General features: G+C 51.7%; 1 protein-coding gene across 2 annotated transcripts in view; it reads left to right on the top strand.

Moving 5' to 3' along the window:
• ADCYAP1R1 (ADCYAP receptor type I) overlaps nucleotides 1-15,793 on the top strand; it is a 44,806-nt gene that overhangs the window by 5,724 nt on the left and 23,289 nt on the right. For both annotated transcript variants that reach the window (XM_068972923.1, XM_068972922.1), the window contains exons 3-5: nucleotides 11,292-11,399; nucleotides 13,457-13,477; nucleotides 14,719-14,760. In XM_068972923.1, coding sequence (XP_068829024.1) covers nucleotides 11,292-11,399; nucleotides 13,457-13,477; nucleotides 14,719-14,760 — 171 coding nt within the window. The remainder of the gene's footprint in view (nucleotides 1-11,291; nucleotides 11,400-13,456; nucleotides 13,478-14,718; nucleotides 14,761-15,793) is intronic.

Genomic DNA, 15,793 nt, shown 5'->3' with positions numbered 1-15,793 from the left:
TCAACTCAGGCCAGAGAGCAGTGCTCAGGGTCCAGGCAAACCCGTCTGGGAGCCAAGAGTTCAATCTGACAGTACGCAAGAGTCAGCAGTTGTGCATTCTGGTATTGATATCTGTGCCTGGGGTGAATGGAGAGAGACCAGCTCTCCTGCTATAGCCCTTCTCGGCACCTCCCCTGCCCCTTCCGTCCCAAGCGCACATGCTATGCATGGAACATTGGTCGAGGGTCAGCCAGTGTCACTGAAACACACCTGAACAAGGAAATCTGTCAGCCTGTGACAGTGACTGTGAGTGTGAATTCTCGGCAACACTTTTATATATATTTTTATGCTGATGGCTCAGCAGTAAAGAATCTGCCTGCAATGCAGGAGATGTGGGTTCAATCCTGGATCAGAAAGATCCCCTGAAGGAGGAAATGGCAACCCACTCCAGTATTCTTGCCTGGAGAATCCCATGGACAGAGCAGCCTGGTGGGCTACAGTCCAAAGGGTCACAAAGTTGGACACAACTAAGCAATTGAGCAGGAGCATGTACTAATAATTTATATATTTACTACTTGTGGGCGTCCTAGGTAGCTCAGCTGGTAAAGAATGCACCTGCAATGCAGGAGACCCTGGTTCAATTCCTGGTTCAGAAAGATCCCCTGGAGAAGGGATTGGATACCTCTTCAGCATTCTTGGGCTTCCGTGGTGGCTCAGACGGTACAGAATCTGCCTGCAGGTTGGGAAGATCCCCTGGAGGAGGGCAAGGCAACCCACTCCAGCATTCTTGCCTGGAGAATCCCCATGGGCAAAGGAGCCTGGCGGGCTGCAGTCCATGGAGTCTCAAAGAGTTGGACATGACTGAACGACTAAGCACAGCATAGCATATTACTTGTATGTCCCTGTGATCTTTTATATACAGTAAATTGAGTGCATTGGAATGAGGACGCTGGTCTATTAGAGACGAAATGCGTCTGTGGCATGTTGTAGCTGTGTAGCTGTAGGTGGGGGCCTCCCAGGAGGGCACCTGCGTCCGCTTAAATCCTTACTCCTCACTGATCCTGGGATACCCACCCCCCCCCCACCCCCAAAGAGAATATGGGATGATAACGTATATAGTGGCCTTCAGAAGCTGAGGGACAGTGATAGGCTGGGGAGGGGCACTGGAGCTCGGCAGGGGGCTTAAGCAAGTAGGAAATGCAGTGAAGACCAAGGAGAGTGAAAGCAAGTTTCTGACTGGGTGGTTTCGTCCGCACCATCCTTGGTAGGTTTTAAGGATGTTTATTGGGACCGATATATTTAGTGGTTTTGTCCCTCATTCCAAAGCCCTGCATGCGAACTAGATCTTGAGACAACACCAAGTCCGGCTTCGTCGTTGTGACGCACGGAGAGGCCAAGGCCAGAGGTGGCCGACACTGGCCAAGTCACATTGAGGGCCGGAGCCAGTTCCGGGACAGGCCCCAGGTCTGCCGTCCCAGCTGGGGAGCGCTAGGAAGCAAGGAGACGAGACAAGGAGAAAGGACTCCTGTGCGTGGGAACCGAAGTCGCCTCTCTGAAGCGTCCCCAGGCCCACGCAGGGCACAGGCACCGCCCGCTGGGCTGGCTGCTTTGTTCTCTCGGTTCAGCCCAGGCAGCCCTGCCAGCCCCGGTGAGTCCTGCCAGCACCTCTTCTTCGTGGGGCTGCAGGCTTGCATCACTCTGGAGGCCTTCCCTGGATTTAAGTGGGCTGGTCAGGTGTGGTCCTCCTTGGGGGTCCCCCGCCCCCTACTTTGGAGGAGATGGAAGAGGGAAGCCAGCAGTGGCTTTGGCACGAGGAAAGCGGCTTGGAGGAGACATAAACAGCCTGCTCATTGCTATTCCGACCCAGCCGCTGAGGCCTGTCCAGGGTGCAGAGTGCATATCCCAGCCCCCACCTCCCCTCTCACCAGGAGAGCGGCCTGAAGGGGGAGGGAACCTCTGCAAGGCTGGGCCCAGGCTCGCCATCCTTGGAGCAAGATCAGCTTCCTGTCTGTGCCTCCCAGCAGCTCTGAGAATGAACAGACCCCCAGCATGGGGGTCTGCAGGGACCCTCCCTCTGAGGAACTCACTTCCCAGATCTGACAAAGGGTTCAGTTTCTGTCCAAACCTGTTTTCCTTTGGTTCCTTCTCAGATGTAAGCCTGCATCAGAACTTGCTGGAAGGCTTGTTAAAACCCGGATTGCTGGGCCCAGCCCCAGTTTCTGACCCAGTGGATCTGATGGGGCCTGAGAGCCGTACCTCTGGCAAGCTCCCAGTGGCACTCCTTCTTGGGGGTCCACACTTTGAGGACCACTGACTCCCACAGAGAAGGGCTGTGTCTTTAGTCCTCTCTCCACTCCCCTAGCACCGAATTCACAGCTGGTCCGCATTTTATGGATCAGCAACATTGGCTGTGAAGTAAATTTCAGTATGTTGAATCATTTTTTACCCCTGAATCGTGTGCCGAGATGAGGGACTTGTTCTAACAATACCCAGGCAGCCTCGGGCAGCTTCTCAAAAGAGGGGATGGTGCCTTTGTGTGAGTCCCCCTGGTTTCATGAGTGTTGAACGCTGTGTGGAACTGGACGGAATCATTGCCATGACAACCTGAGATTAGCTCCTTATTTTGTTCCAGTCGGGGCTAATGGCTCTTGCATTCTCTCTCCATCCAACCTGCCCAAGTGGTCTTTCCCCTCCTGCTGTCACAAGGCACTGCGTCTCCTTGGCTGCTGTGCGTATCAGCGTCTCAGCGGGAGCAGCCCCAGAGAGTGTGCCCACCATCACCTCCCATCCCAGCAGAAATCTCCCTGGGCCTGAATTCCTCTCACTGAGTCCCCATCGAGGCTTGTAGTGGGATAGACTGAGCCAGGAAGGCGTAGGCAGGCTTCATGGAGAATTGGGAGGCTTGGGGTGTCAGAGTGGAGAGTTCTCCCAGGGAAGAACACTGTTCTGACTTCCTCTGCACGGGGAAAGAGGACGGGAATGCTCTTGACCCTGAAACCACGTCTGATGCACTTTGCCAGCTCCTCCTTGAAGCAGTTTGCTGCAGCCGTGTCATCAGTATCTTCCGGTTGTCCTTGTGTTTCTGGCCAGCCCTCCAAGTCTTCTTTGCCAACTTCTCTTCTGAGTGGTGACCTTCCTTTTGTTGGGGCCAGGCCCTAGTCTCTTCTCTCTCTTTTTTTTTTTCTCTCAAATCTACACCCTCTCACTGGACATATTATCTGGGCCCATGGCCCTACATAACTTCCTTGTGCTGACCGCTTCTTATTCTCTTCCTCCAGTGGCAACCTCCCTTCTGAACACTAGAATTTTATCTAACTGCCTATTTGAAATCTAGTTCTGCTTGGCTCTTTGCATCATCTCAAGCTAAACACACCCCAGATGACACTCTTGAGTTCCAGCTTGCTGATTCCCTCCACCACCTGCTTCTCATCCAGCCCTCCCCACTGTGGCCGGTGGCTCAGTCATCTAGCCATCCAGACACTCAAACCCAGGTGCCAACCTCGGTGCCTCTCTCCCCTTTGCTGCATAAGACAGGGTAGCCTAGACCATGGTGCAGTAGCAAATGAGCCTTAACATCTCAGAGACTTAGTACTGTAACGTTCATTGCTTGCACGTCACAGGCCAGTGTGGTGGGAAGAGGGGGGAGGTGAGTTTGACTCCACTTAGTCCTTCAGAGATCCATCTCGGAACACTGCCACCCTGGATATGTCACCTCCAGGGATGCTGCAGAGAGGGGAGAGACAGAAAGGCTGCAGGGTCTGCAAGGGGTGTTTGAGACCCATTTGTCATCCCCCGCCCGCTCACCATGAGTGAGCACTCAGTCACGTGGGATGGATGAGCATGAATGGTCCCTGGCACGCTCACCGGTTGTGTCCAGCCAGTCTGCCACCAAGTCCTGTCTGCAGACCCTCCTACACAGCACTCCATTCTATCTCGGCTGCCGTGGCTCTTCATCGAGCCCCACCACCCTCCTCCCAACTGCTGCCACATCCTGACAGGCGTGTCTTCGTGTTTGCTTTCCTGCTCTTGTAATGTATACCTTCCCACACAGCCGAACCAGGCCGCGTGCCTCCTTGTCTTAAAACCCCTCCAGGGGAGGCACAATAATGTCCCCACCAAGGATGCCTACATCCTCATCCCCCAAAGCCAGTGGACTGTGTTGCCTTAAAAGACAGAAGGGACTTGGCAGGTATAGTTATGTTAAGATGGGTGAGTAGCCTGGATTATTCAGTATATTCACAAGCATCTTTATAAGTGACAGGAGGCAGCAGGAGGTTCCAAGGAGAGAGATTTGGAGATGCTATGCTACTGGCTTGGAAGATGGAGGAAGGGGCCACAGGGCAAGGGATGTGGGTGGGTGCCTGAATCTGGAAAAGATAAGAAAACAGATTCCTCACTAGAGCCTCCAGAAGAAATGTTCGCACCTTGACTTTGGCCCCTTTCTGACTTCTGACCTCCAGAACCGTGAGATAAGAAATCAGGTCATTGTAAGCCACTTAGTTTTCTGTGTTACAGCAACGGTGGGAAAGTAATATACCATCCAAGGTCTTCTTCAGCATTTGGCATTAAATCCAAATTTATTCCCGTGGTCACAGACTGTAAGCCCTGGGTGAGCCAAGACCAGTCGTGCTTATTCATCCCACTTTTGTTCTTCAGTATCTGACTCTTAACAGGCACTTAATATTTCTTGAATATGTGAGTGAAGAAGAGGGAGGGAAGGAGAAGATGAAAAAAAGGCAAAAGGAGGAGAGGGAGGGAGAGAAAAGGCATCTTGAAATCTTCCAGCCCCAACAAAGCTTAGTGCTGTTGGGGCTGGAGTCTGGAACAGATGGGGAGAGAGAAGCTGGACGTATTGCGTGGGTGTGGAAGGAAGATGAGTCGTCGTCCTTAGTTAAAAAAACAAAAAGAAACAGCCCAAGGTGCTCTCAGGAGCCCAGACCCAGTTCTCATTTCCCTGGAAAGTGTTCTTGGGAGCACTCAGCTCTGAGGCTCCTGAGGCCAGAACCAACCCATCGAGAATGGGAGAGAAGACAGACGCCACCTCCCTTCTCATCCAGGTCCAGCTGAAAGGTGATAACTGTAGGAAAAATGTGCACGAGGCATCCTGGGAAGCCCTGAGAAGACTTGTGTCTCCTTTGACCCCGGTGATGCCAGCCAGAGGGGTGGGTGGAGGGCTGAGAGCTCCCTATGGGATCAAGGACATTGTCCCATAAAGCAAAACTGTTTATCTATTCACAACATTTCCAACACCAAATGTGTGCGTTTTCCATACCAAGCAATTCTCCAGTTTTCTGTGGATACCCACTGGATGTCCCTACAATTTAATTCAAATCTGACCCTAACGACCTAGAGTTAGCACAGACCCTACAGGTGAAGGGTCAGTTTCAGGAGACTGCTCCCCCATTTCAGATGCCAGTTGCACATTGTGGGTCCTCAGGTAACCCACACTTCAGTCTGACTTGGCTACCCATCAGGGGTTTCCATGGCCTCCTTCTCACACTCAATAATTTGCTATAATGACTTACAGAACACACTTACCAGTTTACTATAAAGGATTTTATAAATGAACAGCCAAATGAAGAGGTCCATAGGATGAGGTCCAATAGAATCCCAAGTGTGGGAGCTTCTGTCTTTGTGGAATGTGCCACTGTCTGGCATGTGGATATGTTCACCAACCCAGAAACTCTCCAGATCGCATTGTGTAGGGGTTTATGGATGTTCCATTATGTAGGCACGATAGGTTAAATCGTTGGCCTTTGATGATTAACTCGATTTCTGGCCCCAGGGTGAGAGGTGGGGCTGAAAGTTCCAGTTCCTTAATCCCACAGTTGGTTGCCCTGTGGACCAGTCCCTATCCTCCAGAGCCATGTCATGAACATACACTCAGGTATGGCTGAAAGGGGCTTATGAATAATGAAAGCTGCTCCTCTGACACCATCACTCAGGTTGTTCCCAGGGTTTCAGGAGCTCTATGCCCTAGTGCCAGAGAATTGACGCTTTCGAACTGTGGTTCTGGAGAAGGTTCTTAAGAGTCCTTTGGATGGCAAGGAGATCAAACCAGTCAATCCTAAAGGAAATCAACCCTGAATATTCATTGGAAGGACTAATGCTAAAGCTGAAACTCCAATACTTTGCCACTTGATGCAAATAACTGACTCATTGGAAAAGACCCTGATGCTGGGAAAGATTAAATGCGAAAAGATAAAGGACCAGCCGAGGATGAGATGATTAGATAGTAGCACTGATTCAATGGACATGAGTTTGAGCAAACTCTGGGAGATTGTGAAGGACAAAGGAGCCTGGTGTGCTATAGTCCATGGTGTCGCAAAGAGTCGGGCACAACTTAGTGACTAAATAGCACCAAACAGTCAGGAATCTGGGGTGAAGACCAAATGTGTAATTCTTATTATACCACAATATCATAGTCTCACAATATCAGAGTCATTATGATTTATTATATCACGATATCAAATTTATTTTATCACAATATCATAGTCTCCTAAACCCAGACACTAGACTTGGGCCCTAAGGTTTGGGTTCTACTTTTAGGCTTCCTACCTGCTCTGGTGCTAGGATCTTTAGTCTATGGAGGGGAGGCAGGCCAGGAACCAGGAGGGCTTGTAGAGTGTGGTGGGCCGTGGGGCAGGTGAGGGGACCTTGGCAGATGCCCTGTTGAGGATGTCTGTCCGGGCAGTGGGGCCAGGGAAAGTAGCCCTAGCCTACTGGCCATCCTTCCTGATCCCAGCAGGTCCTGAGTGACTCTCTCCCAGATCTGAGCTCTGATCACTCAAGGAGCTGGGAGGCCACTCAGAGTCACCCAACCCTTGATGTGCTAAATGGGAAACTGAGTCAGGCTGGAGGATGTGGAGACTTGCCAGAATCATGCTGTGAGCCCTTGGCAAAACTCGAGTCACTGACGCCCTGCCAATGTGGAAGGGGCACCCTGTCCTTTCCCTCCCGCTGCCCTCAAATGCGAACTTCTCAAATTTGTTTTCTCCACCACTGTAGCCCTGGGCCTGATGGGCCGTGGCACATGCTAGCTGCTCAGTAAACAGTTGTTGGGAGGATGGATCCCTTACTGCCTCTGTGTCTCTGACCTTCAACCTGGGAACCCTCCTCCATTGTGCCACCTACACCTGAGCCCCTCGGCCCTTGTGACTATGTTCCCTCACTCATCTAACAAGTTCTGGGCCTCAGGGATGTCAGCTGGCAGAAGCAGCTGGCTGTGCCAGGGCCTAATGTTCCACATTAAGGAACATCTGTTGGCCAGGGCTCCAGGGTGTGGGCCAGACGCAGCCACACTCCACGGCCATTCTGTGGTCAGCACGGGCCACGTCAGCCAAAGATGTACTGGTGGGTCTCTTTCAAGGACATGTTATCATGACTAGCCATGTGTAGGGGGAGTCCTGCTGTCATGGGCGGACAAGAGTCACCAGTAACAGGCCTGGGACCCATCTCCCTTCATGTGGCCCCCAGAATCCTCATCATCTTGGTTTGTCATCCTCAGAGCTTTCTGTGATGCTTCTAGCTCCCAAATGCAGTCATTCTGGAAGCAGGATACGATGGGTTAATGTGACTGCATGTGAATTCTAAAGTTGTTGTTCAGTTGCTAAGTCACATCCGACTCTTTGTGACCCCATGGACTGCAGCAAGACAAGCTCCTCTGTCCTCCACTGTCTCCTGGGGTTTGCTCAAACTCATGTCCATTGAGTCAGTGATGCTATCTAACCATTCTAAAGTAGCCAGGTCTGAATTCTAAGAGATAGGGTTTTTTGCACATGGCAACTTTGGACGCTTTCTGATCTAAACATGACCCCAACCTGTGGGCCCCAACAGAGTGACTGTGAGCTCAGGAGGTCCACCCCAGACCCCCACCCCTGCCCAATGCCTGCCAGGCTTCCTCTGTGACTGCCCAGGGGCCCTCCACCGGCCCTTTTCACCTGCTTGGGCTCTATTTCATCTCTCTGCTTAGGTCTGTCTCAGGGGAATGATTCTCAGGGATACCTAAGTGAAATAATGAGATTAGTGGTAATAACAATGGTGACCAGGCACTGAGTGAGTCTGCCTTTCTTCCGACAACTTTCCATGTATGAACTCATTAATCCTTCCCACAGCCCTGGGGGTGGAACAGGCACAGGCTGTCTTGTACCTGGCAGAGGAGCCCTCCAAAGTCCTGCTTTAGAGCCTGGTTAACCAGGTGAGGTCCCTTTCCTGCAAGTCTGCACTCTGCCATCAGACACGCCACATACTGCCTCCTGTCTCTGCCTTTGCCCCTCTGTCCTGATTGTATCACTCTGTGCACTTTCTCTGCCCACCTGGAACACATGGAGTTCCCTCTCAGGTTGTGTCCTTTCCTTGGATGACCTCTCACCCCGTGGCCTCGCCCATGCCCCTTGTGCTGGAGTGTAAAGCAAGGACAAGGCTTCAGGGACCATGTTAAGGAGCTGAGGTGATAGGGCCACTGGTTGGTGCTCACTGATAGTGGTGGCCGTGTGACCCGGTCACATCTGTCTTTGGAAGAGCTCGCAGTCACAGGTGTGTGGGGATGAGTGAGAAGACCAATGGGGAAGCTGTAACCAGGGTCCTAGGGAAAAGTGGTCTGCCCTTGACCAGGTGGACGTGCATGGATTCCACAACTATTTGACTGTCAGACAGCAGGACTTGGTGACCAGTTGTCTACGGAGCATGAAGAAGGTGACAAAATGAGAATGATTCCAGGATTCCAACTGGGGCTGAGACAGGAAATCAGGTTTTGTAGGAGATGCTCAGTTGAGTCTTAGACAGGCTGGGTGCTTGGGCCTTTCAAGGTGGGGCTATCCAGCAGGCACCTGGCTGTGAGAGGCAGCCCTCAGGTTGTACCGGAGACAGGCTTGGGAGCTGTGTGTATAATTCTGTCAGGAAGCCCTTGAGCCTGGTTCAGTTCAGTTCAGTTCACTGATTGAGGCGTATCTGACTCTTTGCAACCCCATGAACTGCAGCATGCCAGGCTTCCCTGTCCATCACCAACTCCCGGAGCTTGCTCAAACTCACATCCATTGAGCTGGTGATGCCATCCAACCATCTCATCCTTTGTTGTCCCCTTCTCCTCCTGCCTCCAGTCTTTCCTAACATCAGGGTCTTTTCTAATGAGTCAGTTCTTCGCATCAGGTGGCCAAAGTATTGGAGCTTCAGCTTCAGCATCGGTTCTTCCAATGAATATTCAGGACTGATTTCTTTTAGGATGGACTGGTTGGATCTCCTTGCAGTCCAAGGGACTCGCAAGTGTCTTCTCCAACCCCACAGTTCAGAACCATCAATTCTTTGGCACTCAGCTTTCTTTATGGTCTCTCACATCCATATATGACTACTAGAAAAAACAGGTTTGACTATACAGACCTTTGTCGGTAATGTCTCTGCTTTTTAATATGCTGTCTAGGTTTGTCATAGCTTTTCTTCCAAGAAGCAAATGTCTTTTAATTTTACTTGCTCCTTGGAAGAAAAGTTTTGAGTCTGTTGATATCGTCTAAGATGAGTGGAGCAAAGGGCCGAGGGCAGGGCAGATGTGAGCCCCTGCATTCGGTCAGATGGGGCCCCATGATGAGGGCCAGTAAGGTCAAGAGGCCTCTCAGTGAAGAGGAGGGATGAAGTCAGATGAGGGGTGAAGCATGAAGGAGAGGTGAGGATGGAGTGACAAGGAGTGCAGAGAACAGCGGGAGGCTGGTAGGGGCTGGGAGGAGAGTGGGCACAGGGGTTGGAGGATATACTGAGCGCCCCAAATCTGAAAATCTCGTCTTCACACTTGACCTCTTCTTCCTCCTGGCCGCTCGCATGCTGTGAGTCACTGTCTTAATGATTCCTAAATAGCTCTCAGTTTGTCCTTACTCCTCTCCATCCCTTGGTGCTCACCTGATCTGGGCATGCGTCCCCACCATGGTGGTCCCTGCCCCCCGTCCCTCTGTGCTCCGAGTCCTTTCATAGTCCTGGGGTTTGGCTGCGTAGGTCTCTTCCTGGCTGACTCTGCCCTCCTCCCCACCCTCATCTGACCAGTTTGTGCTCCTCCTTTGGTTCCTCCTTCATTTTCACTCCATCTCTCCGCTCCAGGCCTGTCCCGAAAGTCAGTGGGTGGCCGGGGCACGTGGTAGTGGTGGCAGTGGAGCATCCTCAGGCCAGCCAGTTCCTGCCTCTTCCTCCACCCAGGAGGTCGATCTGAAGCTGGACCTCACAGTGATGTGGAGTCTGGGGATGTGGAAGAGCTCGTGTGTGTGTGTGCTGCGTGTGTGCTGTGTGTGTGTGTGTGTGTGTTGTGTGTGTGCTGTGTGTGTGTCTGTGCTCTATGTGTGTGTGCTGTGTGTGTGTGCTATGTGTGTGTACGCACTCTGTGTGTATGCTCTGTGTGTGCTGTGTGTGTGTGTTGTGTGTATGCATTCTGTGTGTGTGCTCCGTGTGTGTGCTCCATGTGTGTGTGTGCTCTGTGTGTGTGCTCTGTGTGTGTGTGCTCTGTGTGTGTGTGTGCTCTGTGTGTGTGTTGTGTGTATTTATTCTGTGTGTGTGCTTCATGTGTGTGTGCTCCATGTGTGTGTGCTCCATGTGTGTGTGGTCTGTGTGTGTGTGCTCTGTGTGTGTGTGTGCTCTGTGCTGTGTGTGCTCTGTGTGTATGTGCTGTGTGTGTATGCAGTCTGTGTGTGTGCTCTGTGTGTGCTGTGTGTGCTGTGTGTGTGCTCTCTGTGTGTGTGTGCTCTGTGTGTGTATGTGCTCTGTGTGTGCTGTGTGTGCTTTGTGTGTGTGTGTGCTCTGTGTGTGCGTGCTGTGTGTACTGTGTGTGTATGCACTCTGTGTGTATGCTCTGTTTGTGTGTGTGCTCTGTGTGTGTGTGCTGTGTGTACACACTGTGTGTGTGCTGTGTGCTGTGTGTGCTCTGTGTGTGTGTGTGCTGTGTGTACACACTTTGTGTGTGTGCTGTGTGCTGTGTGTGCTCTGTGTGTGTGTGTGCTGTGTGTACACACTTTGTGTGTGTGCTGTGTGCTGTGTGTGCTCTGTGTGTGTGTGTGCTGTGTGTACACACTCTGTGTGTGTGCTGTGTGCTGTGTATGCTCTGTGTGTGTGTGCTGTGTGTGTGCATGCTCTGTGTGTGCTGTGTGTGCTCTGTGTGTGCTGTGTGTGCTCTGTGTGTGTACGCACTCTATGTGTGTGCTCTGTGTGTGTGTGTGCTCTGTGTGTGTGTGCTGTGTGTGTATACACTCTGTGTGTATGCTCTGTGTGAGCTGTGTGTGCTCTGTGAGTGTGTGGGGGGAGGGACTGTGGATGCCCTCTCACCGTGGTTTTCATCCTCACAGGGTGCCCTGGGATGTGGGACAACATCACGTGTTGGAAGCCCGCCCACGTGGGTGAGATGGTCCTTGTCAGTTGCCCTGAACTCTTCCGAATCTTCAACCCAGACCAAGGTGGGTTTCCCCCAGGGCCTCTTCAGGCTACACTTGGTCCAGCCTGTTCCCCCAAGTCAGACCCCAGGCATTCCTGGGAGACAAGCACCAAAGACCGGGGGCACCCTGCAGGGAGGTGGTTCCCATTTCGGAGCTCTGTGCTGGTGAGATGAAATCAGGGACCCCCGTGCACAAAGGGACACAGAAGCACCCCTCACACACGGCAAGGCCCTGTAGAGGTGCGTCATTGTGGTGGGGCAAGGCTAGGCTCTCGGATGTGGGCTCCATCGCGTAACCCAGCTGGGGACCTTGAGCAGGGCAGTCACCCCTCTGTCCCCCCATTCCTAGTCTATCAGATGGGAATGTGGAATGGTGACTGGGAGAATTTAAGTGGAAGATGCTGGTGGAAGTCCCTTAGCAGGACTGGGTGCAGCTTTATGGTCAGCCGTAAGTGTGAGCTGATGTTATCACCACGATCACTCATACAGGGAGGCCAGATGATTGCTCTCCATGGGGAGGGGCCTGAGGGGAAAGGATTCCGAGGGATCTCTCCTTTGGATGTGAGTCTGGTGGGCTCTCCAGGCCTATTTCTGCCTTGGCAGAGACTCATGGACCCCAAAAGAAGGTTGGTGTCTGCTTTTAGTGGACATTGACACTGGGAGGGGCCTGGAGCCAGACTGGCCTTCTGCCCCAACTCTGTGGGTATCCCAGGAAGCAGGGTGGCAGGCTGAGGGTTGCTGAGTTAGGCTGGGTAGAGGCAGATGGAGAGACTGGGCTCCAGACAGATGATGTACTGAGGACCACGCATGGACCACCTAGTCCTGGGCTTGGGCCTTGGTTTGAGGAAGGAGGGTAGGGGCTCCTACAGGGGCTAGAGGCTCTGAGACACTTGTGTAGCCATGCCTGAGTCCCTTGAGACCTGGTCCTCAGCTTCCTCCCTCACGTGCCTAAGGCCTCGGCCAGCGTCCGTCTAGAATCAGAGAGGCTCCAAGCTGTGCTTCACTCTAGTGTCCTCTAGCCCATGTCAGAGGCAGAGGCAATTTTTTTCAACCTTGTTTCTGCCTGCCGAGGTGTCTGCTTGGAGGAGGTGGTTCAGGGAGACAGAGGCCGCGTGATGGGGATGCCCGGCCCCGCCTCTGGCTCCCCACCCAGGACTAGAGAAGGCAGGGTCTAGCTGTGCTGCCCCTATCTTGCCTCCCCGACTTTCTGTTGGGGCCTGTTAGCCATGCCTCCTACCTCCAGAATCTCAGTCCAGGCCAGTCCAGCAGTTAAATTCTCCCATCCTGACAGTGGCTTGAGAACTGGATGCAACCCAGAGTAGAACAGGAAGTGCTGAAAGGAGAGACACAGTGTGAATGGTGGCTCATCAAGCGGGGTGGCAGCCCAGTGATTCAGCCCCAATTTCTAATTCATTCCTATAGAAACCAATGAATCACTTCCTCCATTCACGTGCTCCTTTCATTCAGTCATTTGTTTAAAGTTGACAGGACAGCTACTCTGGGTCAGGTGCCGTGGCAGGACTACTTTTCCACCACGCACAGAAAAGGTAAAATGAATCAGCAGTAAAATAAAATTTTCTGAAGATACCCTTTCTTTCAGATTCTATGCCTCCCTCTGGCAATCGCACAATGAATGTGTTATTTACACCTGCCTCTTAATGGTTCATTAAGGCAGGGCCTTTTAGCATCCCCATTCACAAAGTTAGACTTGACTTAAACACTTAGAAAGCTGAGAACCGCAGTTTTCCTTTTATTTCCTGGTTCCCAGGGCTGAATCTCATGCTCATTGTAATAGTTGCAGCTCTGCAACTGTTGGAGATGCAGGAACGCCATCTCGCCCCTCCTTTGGAATGCCTTTCTTTCTCAGTAACTGTGCCCTGTTCTTGCAGGAATGGTAGAAGTCTCTAGTAGAACAGTAGAATCCCAGCTTGTAGTTCTCAGGCCTCTGGGGCCTCAGCACAACTTCTCTTCAGAGTCTGGGAGTGGGAAGGAGGAGGGCACCATCAGCAGGGCTCAGAGAGCAGATTGACTTTAGCCAACCTTGCTCACCTCTGTGTTTTCTCTCTCGCTCTGTTTCAGTCTGGGAAACGGAAACCATCGGTAAGAGGAACCTTGGAGAGGACAGACTGCTGATCATCTGTCCATACAGAAGGAGCCCAGCTGACTGTTAGGAGTGGGTGGGGGTGGACTGAGAGGTTCATCAGGGGCTGGGCTCATCCCTCCTTTCCCTCCCCTCCACCCTTGGCCATCTGGAAGCTGGGGAGACACAGGGAGATGGAAGGTTGCAGCCCTGGTCTCAGGGTGCCCATGGGCTTGTTTGGGAAGATGGGACTCGCCTATAGAGGGGCAGCAAGCAAGGACACCTGTGTGCTTTGGCATGAGCTTCTGTACACATACAGGCCTGACTGTGTGTGTGAGCCCATGCCGATACTGACATCCCCAGGGCCACGGAGTTGGAATGTACGGCAGACTCTGGAGCAGAAGAGACCTAACAAGGCAAACTAATTAGTTTGACATGCAGGCAAACTAATGATGGTGTCAGGGAAGGCTTCCTGAAGGAGGTGACATGTCAGTTGGACCTTGAAAACACAGTTTGGAAAAGTAGAGGGAGATGCGGGTTCATTGCTGCCCGAGGATTCAGCCTAAAAAAGGTGGAGGTGGAAATGAAGAATTGGGAGAGAAAGAGAAAAATATATCTGAGGAGGAAATGTTTAGAGTTCTGGGGTTCCTTTGATGGGAGCGGTTTGTGGGCTGAGATGGAGGGTTGAACACCAAACAAAAAACCCGAGAGCAGGATCCATATTGCTATTCTATGTCCTTTTTCCTGAAAAGAGCTGGTTAATGAGCTTGTTTACAAAACAGAAATAGACTCAGAGACAGAAAGCAAACTTATGATTATCAGAGAGGATGGTGGAGGTAGAGGTAAATTAGGAGTTTTCCACCAACATATATGCACTATTTTATACAAGTTAGACAAATGACAAGGAAAGACGAAAAAGAGAAAAGGCCAGTCACCCTCTTCCAGTCCTCTCTCACTCCAGAGGCCCTCCCCTCCACCCGACAATGTCTCATTTCCATACCCTGTCATCCAGTGGGGAGAACTGAGTCATGAGCCACCATTAGCATCATAGAAATACAAAGCAAATGAGATGGCCCTGGAAGGTACAGTGTGTGTGGCTGCTGTGTGCGATCCTTCCTCTTGGCTGAGATCCCACCTCCTCCTAGCCCCCCTTCTCTAGACTAGGGGCACCCTTGACCTTCCAGGGAGCAGAGTAAGCAGTGGATAGCCCTGGCAAGCTGATGGTCAAGTGTCCTGACTCATGTCCACGTCTGTTTTGCAGGAGAGTTCGGTTTTGCAGACAGTAAATCCTTGGATCTCTCAGGTAAGGGATGAGCTAAAATTGACCATGGGCTGGCTAGAGGGAGGACGTCTAACATGTGAGGTCACAGGGAGCTAACCTGTGAGCTTGGGGACCCCCTTCCAGGCGGGGCTATGCCCTCTGTGGCTCTGTGGTCTTTGGTAGCTCACTTTCCTTCTCTGATGAAGTTGTGGGTTTTCTCCATGGAAATTTGCATGCAAGTGCTCAGACGGAACACCGTGCATATAATTTCAGGAAAGGACAGATCTCAGTAAAAGAACTCCTGGATTAAATGGCCTGTGATAGCTTGGAGCTCCCGCAAGTCGCCCAGTGGTTCTCATACTTTGTGATCACAGTCACCTGCATGCTAAGTCACTTCAGTCCTGTCTGACTCTTTGTGACCCCGTGGACTGTAGCCCACCAGGCTCTTCTGTCCATGGGATTCTCCAGGCAGAAATATTGGAGTGGGTTGCCATTCCCTTCTTCAGAACAGTCACCTAGTGGGCTTGCTAAAACAGATTCCTGAACCTCACCCCAAGAGTCTCTGATAGAGCAGTCTGGGTGGGGCCTGAGAATGTGCATTTTGGCCAGTCTCCCTGGTGATGCTAATGGGCCCGTCTAGGGAGGGCACCCACTTTGAGAACCTCTGCCCTAAGATTCTGTGCTTCTATGAAGTTGTTGGAGGAAAACAGCCTAGTGAAGTAGGCGCAGCCACTGCAGGGTGTTGGCAGTCTGAAGAGTACTCCATCTTCCGGAGATTTCTATCAGAACAATAGACCAGCAGATTCATGGAATAGTTCTAAACAAAAAGGTTTATACTTTTCTGAGCCCACACTATATTTTGAAAAGGGTAAGAAGGAAAATAAAAGAAAGGAAATGGCTTGTATCTCCAGGATACTTTTTTTAAAAAAATGTTTTTCAGTGCAGCTTCCCTTTCCTCTTCCCACCACCCTGATGTGGGCAGAGCAGAGAGGAGACCCAGGGAAGGGAAGGGCTTGGCCACTGCCATGGTCCCCTAGGACGTGCAGCCTTACTGAAAGAAACGTTCAGAGGGACT

The sequence above is a fragment of the Capricornis sumatraensis genome, chromosome 5 (genome assembly GCF_032405125.1).
Source record: "Capricornis sumatraensis isolate serow.1 chromosome 5, serow.2, whole genome shotgun sequence".
NCBI classification, from domain to species: domain Eukaryota; kingdom Metazoa; phylum Chordata; class Mammalia; order Artiodactyla; family Bovidae; genus Capricornis; species Capricornis sumatraensis.
This window is presented reverse-complemented; position numbering and strand designations above follow the sequence as displayed.